Raw genomic sequence first — 11,971 nt, forward strand, 5'->3', positions numbered from 1 at the left:
TATATATATCAAAAATATTCGAAATTGAGTGTCTTACTGATTACGCTTCACTACCTTCAAATTACATATATAATATTACATATGTTCAACATTTTCAGGTTCTGCGCTCAGATATAAACCAATATTAAAATTTTGTTTCACTCATGTTCCATTTTATTTCGTGCTTCATTCATGCCACTGTAAATTTCCGTAAATGTTGTTACGTTATTTTGCATTTTAGGTGACGATATATATATATATATATATATATAGTATATAAACACATAAATATATATATACATATATTAGCGATCCTAGTATTCGACTAGGGCATTATTCGAATAATAATATTCGGTTAGTAGTATCCGACTAGTCATAAGTCGGCGACCATTCGATTAAGTAAGCGTTCAACTTCTACAAATTTTGTCTACGTATATAAGTTAAAAGAAGCTTTGCGGTATTGTCGCGCATAATTGGCATTTTCACAAATTTAAAACTACTCATATACTCGCAGCAGAGCAACTATTCGAATAGTCGCAATGTTACGACCAGTTCATACGAACGGTTACAAACCGAATATTCGAATAATCGGTTTTCAGTATATTCGAATAATTTTAAGAGCCGTAATATATAATATATACATACATATTCATAAACGTATCTCTTTTAGTTTCAGGTGTACAACTAGAGTATAATGCTAATAGTGAGTGATGCGTTAGTCATATCTTATGCTGAAGAAATTTAACTTGCATTGATTAAATATATAGTACTTAAAATTACATACATACATATTTTCAACCGTACATCCCAACACAATATATATTAGTATGCAAATAGTCATTAGAAGAAAAGAGCATAAAATTTGTTCGGTATCATTGTGTGGTTTCAATTGGCAGTATAAAATTTCTATATAATTTCCGAAATTGCCCATACGACTGCACGTTGATGTCTCACGTACATAAGCGCAACGTTCATCATATTCCAGCATTTGAACTACGCTGCAACTTGGCTACAATAGTTTATTATTAAGTAAATTCTTAAACTGTGATATATATACATATATACATGTACATATGTAGATATATGTACAGATGCACATATTGTTTTTAATACTTATATGTCATTTACTGCAAAACTTTTTACTTACAAGATTCGAGACTGAGGCGAGAAGTCCATCTTCAGGCATCGTGAATAATTTATTTTAACATATACATATAAGTGGGTTTACATTTATATAATAAAAGAAATTGCAAGTGAATCGAATTTAAGTCTTTATGATGAAATAAAAGAAAATCTGATATGAACTTAAAAAAAGTGATTACTGGGGTGAAAAAGTTCTCTGACTCATTCCATCTACTGTAGTTTTCTGCATTAAATTGTATTTAGAGAATGTCCCTTCATTGTATGATTAAGTGCTAGAGAGAAACGTTCTCCACAATTTTGTCTGATATTTAAATTAATCTTATTAAAGGAAGAAAACAAAGATGCTCTTAACGAATGTGATCTTCTTCTTCTTCTTGATTGGCGTAGTCACCGCTTATGCGATTATAGCCGAGTTAACAACCGCGCGCCCGTCGTTTCTTCTTTTCGCTATGTGGCGCCAATTAGATATTCCACTTGGTCCTTCCGACGGAGTGGAGGTCTTCCTCTTCCTCTGCTTCCCCCGGCGGGTACTGCGTCGAATACTTTCAGAGCAGGAGTGTTTTCGTCCATCCGGACAACATGACCTAGCCAGCGTAGCCGCTGTCTTTTAATTCGCTGAACTATGTCAATGTCATTGTATATCTCGTACAGCTCATCGTTCCATCGAATGCGATATTCGCCGTGGCCAACGCGCAAAGGACCATAAATCTTTCGCAAAACTCTTCTCTCGAAAACTCGCACCGTCGACTCATCCGTTGTTGACATCGTCCAAGCCTCTGCACCATATAGCAGGACGGGAATTATGAGTGACTTACAGAGTTTGGTTTTTGTTTGTCGAGAGAGGACTTTGCTTCCCAATTGCCTACGCAGTCCGAAGTTGCACCTGTTGGCAAGAGTTATCCTGCATTGGATTTCTAGGCTGACATTGTTGGTGGTGTTTACGCTGGTTCTAAGATAGACGAAATTATCTACAACTTTAAAGCTATGACTGTCAACAGTGACGTGAGTGCCAAATCGCGAGATAAGGAAACGCCTTGTCTGAAACCTCGTTTGGTATCGAACGGCTCGGAGAGGTCCTTTCCGATTCTAACAGAGCTTTCGATGCTGCTCAACGTCAGCTTACACAGCCGTATAAGTTTTGCAGGGATACCAAATTCAGACATCGCGGCATAAAGGCTGCACCTTTCGTGCTGTCGAAAGCAGCTTTGAAATCGACGAAGAGGTGGTGAGTGTCGATTCTCCTTTCACGGTCATTTTCCAAAATTTGGCGCATAGTGAATATCTGATCGGTTGTTGATTTTCCAGGTCTGAAGCCACACTGAGCCACACTAAAGTCCAATCAGTTTGTTGACCATGGGCTTTAATCTTTCATACAATACGCGCGATAGAACCTTGTATGCAATGTTGAGGAGGCTTATCCCACGGTAGTTGGCGCAGATTGTGGGGTCTCTTTTTTTGAGGATTGTGCATAGCACACTTAAATTCCAATCGCTGGGCATGCTTTCCTCCGACCATATTTTACAAAGAAGCTGATGCATGCTCCTCATCAGTTCTTCGCCGCCGTGTTTGAATAGCTCGGCCGGCAATCCATCGGCCCCCGCCGCTTTGTTGTTTTCCAGGCGGGTAATTGCTATTCGAACTTCTCCCTGGTCGGGCAATGGAACGTCTGCTTCATATTCATCAAYTGGGGAATCGGGTTCGTCTTCTCCTGGCGTTGTGCGTTCGCTGCCATTCGGCAGGCTGGAGAAGTGTTCCTTCCATAATTTAAGTATGCTCTGGTGCATCGGTGACTAGATCACCTTTGGGGGTTCTACAAGAGTCTTTAAACCTTCTGTAAGCCGCCGCATTTTTTCGTCGAATTTTCGAGCATTACCCCTGTCGGCCAGCTTATCAAGCTCTTCGTACTCACGCATTTCGGCCTCTTTCTTTTCTGTCTACAAATGCGTCTCGCTTCCCTCTTCAACTCTCGGTATCTAACCCATCCCGCACGTGTGGTGGTCGATCGTAACGTTGCGAGGTAGGCAGCCTGTTTTCTCTCCGCTGGGACACGGCACTCCTCGTCGTATCAGCTGTTCTTTTGCACTTTCCGAAAACCAATGGTTTCGGTTACAGCTGTACGTAAGGAGTGCACAACCTATGCAGGGAATGTTTCCCCTTCTGACTTTAGCTCCCCTTCAAACGGATGGTCTTCGGCTATCCAGAGGATACTTGGTCAAGGACCGGAAGTCGTGAGCTGCTTGAGTCATTTGTAAAAGAATCGTTTCTGGCCACTCCCAAGTGAATGGCGATCAGAGAACTTTCCTCACTTGCGTGAACTTATACACATGACACCAACTTCCTAACTAATGTGATCAGTGGTTCGAAATTCGATATTTCAAGTAAAGTTATTTGGGTGTCAATGACTTGAAAGCTTGGCCATGCCATGAAGTAGTAGCTAAGAACAGTAAATCTGGGGAAAAACTATGTTAATAATTTATTTTACTACAAATCCTCTTTTAACCTATAGAAGTAGCTCCATAACTTTGAATATAATTTCGGATGACAGGTGACAGCTCAAATTAATTATACAAAAAAAAAAAAAAAAAAAAAAAAAACTGATGACTTGAAAGATTACATTTTTTATAATGTTTTTCATATTTTGAAGTTTTGAAACTTATGACAATACTTACAATAGGTTGCTTTTCATATTTCGAGATTAGAGAACAAAAATAAAATTCAATCACCAAAATCGATATTTGTTTTTCAAAATATTCTCCATTATGAAATACATACATATATAATTTTGGTATCTCCAAAACATGCATTCTGAACGCGTCAACCGCCTCGTCATGTGGCGAAAAACGTTGTCTTATTATTTCATCTTGTACCCTTTTTCAAAATTGCAGTTGCTTCAGTCGATGTGTAAGTGTTTGCATTGGCGTGGTGAGTAGTACTCCGCCTTCGGCTGTTAGTTTTCAAGATTTCTTGGGACAACTGAAAAACAGATCCACGTTACGCATAAATCCACATTTGATCATTTTTCACTATTTCATAGACGTGTTTCGAAGCAAATCAAGCATCTTATTTGTTGACAATCGGTACGGCCCTATTTGTGAGTGATCGAGAAATTGTGTTAGATCCAACGTGACATTTCTTTCTACAGTTAAATGTCTACACAATATGCGGGACCAGAATGTTCCACTAATGATTATAGTTGCCTATATCTCACGACAAATTATGGGGATCCAACGTGACAATATTAGTTTGACACAGAATTAATATTATCTGGAACAACAATTTATTTTGGACGACCTTCACGAAAGCCGTCTTGTAGTGATTTACGATCTCGATTAAATGCACCATACCATGGGAAAACACTGAACCTTGATGGATCTTTATCGCCAAAAACTTAATTAAGTTCATCGATGCACTGTTATTGAGTTAATCCACGCCGAAAGTTGTAAAAGATAATCGCTCAATAATGTATGCGGTTTTATAAAATTGTTTGGCCGAGATGCATATTTCAAGTCACTGTAAGCAATGTCGTATGTCAAACCGATCAGAGTATGTACCATATAACATCAAAAATATCAAACTTTACGATAAAGTTGTAAGTTGCCAGATTGCAACACTAGGGTTGTCAAATCCCGGAATATAAAAGGGAACCTAAATATCAAGTAAACCGGTTTAATTTCTTCTTCTTAGCATAGATAAAAGGAATTCTACTCTAACAAATTTACTTGAATTTGTAAACCATCTATCATTGAGTTTTAGGGAACACAAACATACGGATGTTATATATACTATTTTAGCAAAGCTTTCGATAAATTTGATTTGATGGTTTGACACTTCCCCCGTCGAACTTAACCGTCGTCCTTGGGGCCAATTATTTATTTAAAGGGCGTCGATCATAAGTTCCTCTATCCGGCTCGTGTAAATTGACTGGATTTGTTACTCCAAACTACAGAATTCGAAAAAATAAGAGGAGAACCAATCGCGTCTTTCGATTATTGTGTGTAACTTTTGGCTTTTTTAAATTTTGGCATCCCTGACGGTTGTTTTCCAAAAGTCGCTGTCTAAGAGTCGTACTGGCAATGTTTTCGCCATATTTTTCGTGCATTGAAGCTCGTATTTGTGAGGAAGCTGCAAAAGGATCTTTAAGCGCCTGCCGAACAATAAGGGAATCTTCTCTTTTTGTGTCTAGAACTCTTTTTATTTGCAAAATATCACAAACTTGAACGCAAACGATTTAGTAAAAACTTACTGATGTCAGGGTGTGCTAGTTAAAATGCCAGCTTGAACTGAAAACTTCTGCGAAATAAAGGCATACTTCTTTGAAACCTACCCCTAAATTTTCACTGATGCGTGATTTATAATGGCAAATTAACAACGTATTATATTAATAATATGCAAAACAAAAGATTTCCTAAAAAACCGTTATCTACAATTTTCAAGCAATACTATTAGAATATAAGTTAACACAGCACTTCAGACAATTCCCACCATCGGTCAGCAACTCAGTACGAAACTCGAAACCCAGCAATAACTGACGTCGCGTCAGCAGTATTAGCGGCTTCACACGAGCATCCGATTAACTGCTGACTATAGGGATAGTGACCCGGTACAAGCATAGGTTTAATTTAGACTTAAGGTAAAAATTGTATTCAGTCTTAAGACAGCATTTTTATAATAAAGACGCGGACGCGAGTCCGCTATCCTTTTTAAAAATCAAAACAAAAAACTAATGGTTTATTTGGCGCCCGAGCAGGGCCGGCTTCAACGTGCGAAGGTAGTGAAAGCCTGAAACTAATAGCAGAAACAGTCAAAAACGCAGAATCGTGGGTCGTGTCAGCTGATTCGACCTATGTTATGGGCGCGCAATGTAAGTGCCCAGTGAAAAACGCTACTCCCTTCTCTCTTTGACGTAGTAGCATGACGTGAGAATCTACAGCATTTTGGTTTTGCCGTCTAAACGTGTCAGCTGATTGCTCTCTCACAACCCAGGGTTGCCAATATCTATGTATATACTGTAGTAATTTTCAACTTTTATAATTCAATCTGTTCAATGTTTGAAATTTTCTTAAAATAACTCAAAATTGGAGTCGCGTGCTATTATTTATAAATATATAAACTATTTTTAATAGTTTGTTTTCAGTTTTGATATTTTATATTATAAAAAATTGTAATTGAAAACATAGATGTGTACAAAACTATATATGCGTATTGAGCAATGRCAACATTGTGCAAATGAAAACAAACAAATATGGCTGAATTCTTCGTTTTTGCCACGTTTATCACTGGGCACACATTTTGATGATGACTGTTCCTGCTATAAAAAGTAAGGATACGCGAGTGAATAAAAATTACAATAACGAGTAATACACAAAAGCGGCTACCGGAGCCCCAAAGGATAAAAACGTCGAAGGACCAAAGATATCCTGTTGAGAAGCTGTCCCTTTACACCGGACTGAAAGCGTTAGGATCCGATAGGAAGGAAACGCACCCTCCACCACGTGCGCAACGAGGGACCCTAGTAGGACAGCAAACGGGACGACACCCCCGTTCAGTTCATGGAAGAAAAGCGTGGACAGAATTTTGGAAATATACGAACCACAAAGAGGATCGCCAAAATACTACGGTATCCTTAACGTAGTAAGAAACAGAATCGTGGGCAACGCAGACATTGCCCTCGAATCACATAACACATCTTTAGAATGGAAGGCTATTTCAAAATGCCTTACTCTGCATTACGCCGATAAAAGGGACGTAGGTTCCTTAGAGTACCAAATTCATACCATTCAGGAATTTTACCAAAGGGTATATTCGCATCTATCTCTCATTCTTAATAAACTTGGTTGCATGGAAATCGGTGCTGAATCCATGCATTTACTCACACGAACTTATCGTGACAAAGCCCTTGACACTTTTATTCGAGGACTGAATGGCGATTTGCCAAGGCTTCTTGGCATGAGAGAATCCGTAGACCTATCTCAAGCTCTTCACTTATTTCTTAAGTTAGAAAACCAGAAATTTCGTTCGCATTACGCGATCAATAATAATTCCCACGTTAGAAAAGCTCAGGACTTTCGCCCACCTCTTCCGCCTAAAAAGGCCACCAACGAATTCTACCCACAATTGGCTTACATTCCTAAGCCATATTTATCTAAACCGAGCTACATGCCTCAGCAACGGCAACAACCAAGTTTTCACTATAGCAATTCTCCAAACTTTCGGCCAATATATCAACATCCCGCCAGGCCACAACCCCCACGTCCTTTCAGACTTCCGTGTCCAGAGCCAATGGATATAGACCATTCCCTACATACAAAAGCGGTTGACTATATAAATAGAAATGCACCCAATAACCAAGCTTGGAAACGACCGTCAAATTGCCCTCCACAAGTGCCTTTCAAACAACAAAAGAACTTCCATATAGAAACCGGTAGAGAAGATCTATATGACCAACAAGCCACATATGACCACCATGACGAACAAATCTTGACATCGACAAAGGAAGAATACGAAGCAATGTTAAACAACGAACAAATCGAACAACTAGTTCAAGAGAATAGCCAACCCGACTACATAGATATTAATTTTTTAGGATGAAAAGTTCTTCGTTGCCTTATATAGAATTTAGAACGAAGAACGGAAAATTTTTAAAAATACTTATAGATACAGGATCAAGCAAAAATTACATACAACCACAACTCGTAGCAAAACCAATTCCTAATGACGAAGTTTTTTTTGCCAATTCCATAGCAGGAAAGATTCAAATTACCCATCATAAAATAATTAATCTAGCTCAAATAGATAACTCGAATTTGAAATTTTTTATCCTACCAGGACTGAAATCTTTTGATGGTATTATCGGAAACGATAGCCTCAAACGCCTCAATGCAACTATAAACATTCGCGATGACGTAATTAAATTCGGTAACGGTAAAGAAATAAGAATAAAACAGAAGCTTTCTCCTACAGTAAACAGTATTGACGTAAGGGCAGAATTTAAAAAGTGGATTCCACCAAATTCCTTTAAAAGAATCTGACATTGAAAAAACAGCTTTTTCTGTCAATAATGGCAAATATGAGTTTACACGACTCCCACTCGGGCTGAAAAACGCTCCTTCTATATTTCAAAGAGCCTTAGATGATATTCTAAGAAACTATATAGGTGAAATCTGCTATGTCTACATTGATGACATAATAGTTTTCGGCGAAGATGAAGAAAGCCATCTCCAAAATATTGAAAAAATATTTCGCACTCTCAAAGAAGCAAATATGAAAGTACAACTGGACAAGTGCGAATTTTTCCGAAATGAAGTCGAGTTCCTAGGCTTTATTATTTCGCCAAGTGGTGTAAAAACCAATCCTTCAAGAGTTGAAATATGAAAGTTCAACTGGACAAGTGCGAATTTTTCCGAAATGAAGTCGAGTTCCTAGGCTTTATTATTTCGCCAAGTGGTGTAAAAACCAACCCTTCAAAAGTTGAAGCTATACAAAATTTCCCATGTCCGAAAACTTTGAAAGACTTAAGATCTTTCCTTGGCCTTTCCGGCTAAATTAGCAAAGCCCCTTACTTCGCTCTTAAGAGGGGAGGATGGACGCATTTCAAAAAATGCATCCTGTAAAAAGCAGATAACTCTCAATAGCGCAGCACTAAAAGCCCTCAATAAAATAAAATCCTCACTCGTTTCAAAGGAAGTAGTTCTAGCATATCCTGACTTTAATAAAGATTTTCACCTCACCACTGACGCATCTAATTATGCTCTCGGAGCAGTCTTAGAACAATCAGGCAAACCCATAGCATTCATATCCCGTTCACTAAGTAAAGCCGAAGAAAATTACGCCACAAATGAAAAAGAAATGCTGGCAATAATATGGGCACTTAATAGTTTCAGAAGTTATTTGTATGGTTCACCCAAAGTAATCATTTTCACAGACCATCAACCCCTAACTTATGCATTGAGCAATAAAAATTATAACGGAAAAATGAAGAGATGGAAATGTATCGTCGAAGAGTACAATTACGAAATGAAATACAAACCAGGAAAGACAAACGTTGTAGCCGACGCACTATCGAGACCTCCATAGACTGACGTTAACGCTCTAACGACTACTGACCATAGCGACGAAAGTTCCGCACATCAGCTCATCCCAGCTATTAAAGCACCCATAAATGCCTTCAAAAATCAACTATTCATCTTAATCGGTGACATAGATAACTATACGTTTGAAATACCATTTCCCTGTTTCCATAGACATACAATTACAAAACGAGAATATTCGACACAGGACATTATAGACATATTTAAACAACACCTKGACCCAGCATTACTTAACGGTTTATACACTACAGAAAGCTTAATGTGAAAAATTAAGGAAGTATATCCACTTCAATTTGCAAATATCAAAATTAGATTCACACAAACCCTACTTCAAGACAAAAGACTTGGTTCAAAACTAACTCCAAAATATAAAAAATAAATAGTATCTGAGAATAATAGAACAACAGTTAAAACAATGTCAGGACGTATAATTCACAAATCTCTAATAAAAACTTAACTATCAATTTTAGGAACAATGGATTTATCCAAATTTATAATTATCTTCACGGTGATTACATCTTCACTAGCAGATGTAAAAATTTTGGACTATAGTAAAGCTCAACTCATTACAATAGACAACGGAAATGCAAAAATACAGGACGGAGCACTTAGACTAATACAACGCACTGACCCAGACCGTTACGAACATTTCCTGACAGAAAATTATAATGAAATAACCACTCAAGATTGAAATAAAATATATAGAAAAGGAGACAATAAGACCTAACACGAGTCAAATAGTTACCCTCCCATAATATTCCAAATTATATAAAGTTTAATGATCTACCTTTCTATTGATGATCGAGGACGATCATATTTAAGAGGGGAGGAGTTAACACAGCACTTCAGACAATTCCCACCATCGGTCAGCAAGTCAGTACGAAACTCGAAACCCAGCAATAGCTGACGTCGCATCAGCAATATTAGCGGCTTCACACGCCCATCCGATTAACTGCTGACTATAGGGAACGTGACCCGGTACAAGCGTAGGTTTAATTTAGACTTAAGGTAAGAATTGTATTCAGTCTTAAGACAGGTTTTTTAATATTAAGAAGCGGACGCGAGTCAAAATCAAAAACTAATGGTTTAATTTATATAAGCGTGCACTAATTAGGGTGCCACCGGTGTCTAAACAACTATTTTAAATTCCAGACATGTAAACTTGAGTTCTTATCTGCTGTTATCAAGTATACTGTCTTCTATAGCATTCCGCAATGGTGGTGTTAACACATATATTATTGTGCATTACTACGTACGTTGCAACTTTCGCCTTTTGCATTACACTAAATCTGTACATATGTATATATTTGTTCACATACCTCTTCTTATTAATATTTACAAATCGTGAATAAACAGGCAGTTCACTTAAATTACGTTTATGTAAATAACCGATATAAAGAATATCAACATTATTTATAAAAAGCACATGAAAAAATCCAATTAACTTTCACTATATTTACTAGATTTTTTGGGTTGTTTTAAATGAAATAAAAATAAGTACATTTGTAAAAATACTATATACTAATATAACGTTTGCTCTGAGCTTTAATTTCAGCTACCATCTAATATGACACGCAAGAAAGTACTAGTCTATGAATACTCTATACATTTTACAGCAGTTACCATAAACTAATGTACGTATAATAGTTACAGCTAGCATATTGTTATATAAATACCACCCTCATATGTATATGTACATAAGTATATGCATATTTTTAAATACAGAAGCTTAGTCAGTGTAGTCAGGAATATATTTAGTTACAGGAATATATTTTGATTAAGTGAACAAAACTAAGGTCAAAGCATTATCTTTGTCGGTGAATTCAAGGTGTTCATAATATATATTTGTACCAAGGAGAGGGTTTATACAATGTTTGTAGAATAAATCAAATATCAATAACTATGGAAAAAAGAGAGAGTGACCACACTAGCTTAGTTTGTTAGGTATTGGTGTAAGTAATATTACAAAAAATTCAAACCTATTTAATTAGAGAAGAAATGTAATGTATCAATTAGAATCGTAGAATTTTGCTAATCATTAAATTTTACCCAATCAGTTCCAATGAATAATTATGAAAAAGATGTGTTAATACACATATAAGTAATGTTAAATACTTATGTATTTAAACGAATTAAAAATCTATGTTTCACTACGCTTTTGTGTTCTTCAGCATTTCTATATAGAGGTAGAGAACATTCGGCAATTTGAACTACTGGATCGCAAAGCTTTTGCAAATAATTAAAGTTATTATATGTTCTTATCTTTATTTTAAAAATTATTTATCTGCCGAAAACTTGATTCTTACTTATGTATACTTGCACTATGTTGCGACATAATAATTTGTAGTTTAGTTTTGATTTGCTCTTAATGAATTTCACACTTTTTAGTAAAAACCTTGAACCTGCGCTTTTGTTTAAATAATAAATGTTATAATGTCACTAGGAAAAGGTTTTTGTTCCCTCCATTTTGAAATTGTAAATGTATAAAGTACAGAAAAGGCTATAAAGAGTATTTCCAAGTATCGACAATGACTTACCTACCACAAAGTGTTACTAACGAATCGATACATAAGTATGTAAGAAATAAATACCCATACAACGAAATATTCAGTCAAACATACCTATAATTAAATATGTGGATATGCTACTATTAACTTACATACATACATACATATATTACATTCAGTGAGCGATTGAGTCGCTAAGAGTCATGCAATTTATCCGACGCTTCGTCGATAGACATGGCAACTATATAGTTAAAC

The 11,971-nt window shown here is 36.7% G+C and overlaps 1 protein-coding gene across 12 annotated transcripts in view; it reads right to left on the reverse strand.

Moving 5' to 3' along the window:
- The window catches only part of LOC108972057 (sodium/potassium/calcium exchanger 6, mitochondrial), a 21,783-nt gene extending 11,176 nt beyond the window's left edge, over nt 1-10,607 (reverse strand). For 2 of the 12 annotated variants that reach the window (XM_018938508.1, XM_018938507.1), the window contains exons 1-2: nt 1,127-1,490; nt 768-988 (exon numbers count right to left, since the gene is read on the reverse strand). In XM_018938508.1, the coding sequence (XP_018794053.1) occupies nt 768-988; nt 1,127-1,165 (260 nt within the window). In that variant the 5' untranslated portion in view covers nt 1,166-1,490. Of the gene's footprint in view, nt 1-624; nt 711-763; nt 989-1,126; nt 1,491-3,894; nt 4,096-10,528 lie in introns of those variants that run through there. The other 10 variants (XM_018938520.1, XM_018938511.1, XM_018938509.1 and 7 more) reach the window with 9 other exon arrangements.
- Between the last annotated feature and the right edge of the window lie 1,364 nt (nt 10,608-11,971).

This window comes from Bactrocera latifrons, unplaced genomic scaffold (genome assembly GCF_001853355.1).
Source record: "Bactrocera latifrons isolate USDA-ARS-PBARC rearing strain unplaced genomic scaffold, ASM185335v1 scaffold_373, whole genome shotgun sequence".
NCBI lineage: Eukaryota > Metazoa > Arthropoda > Insecta > Diptera > Tephritidae > Bactrocera > Bactrocera latifrons.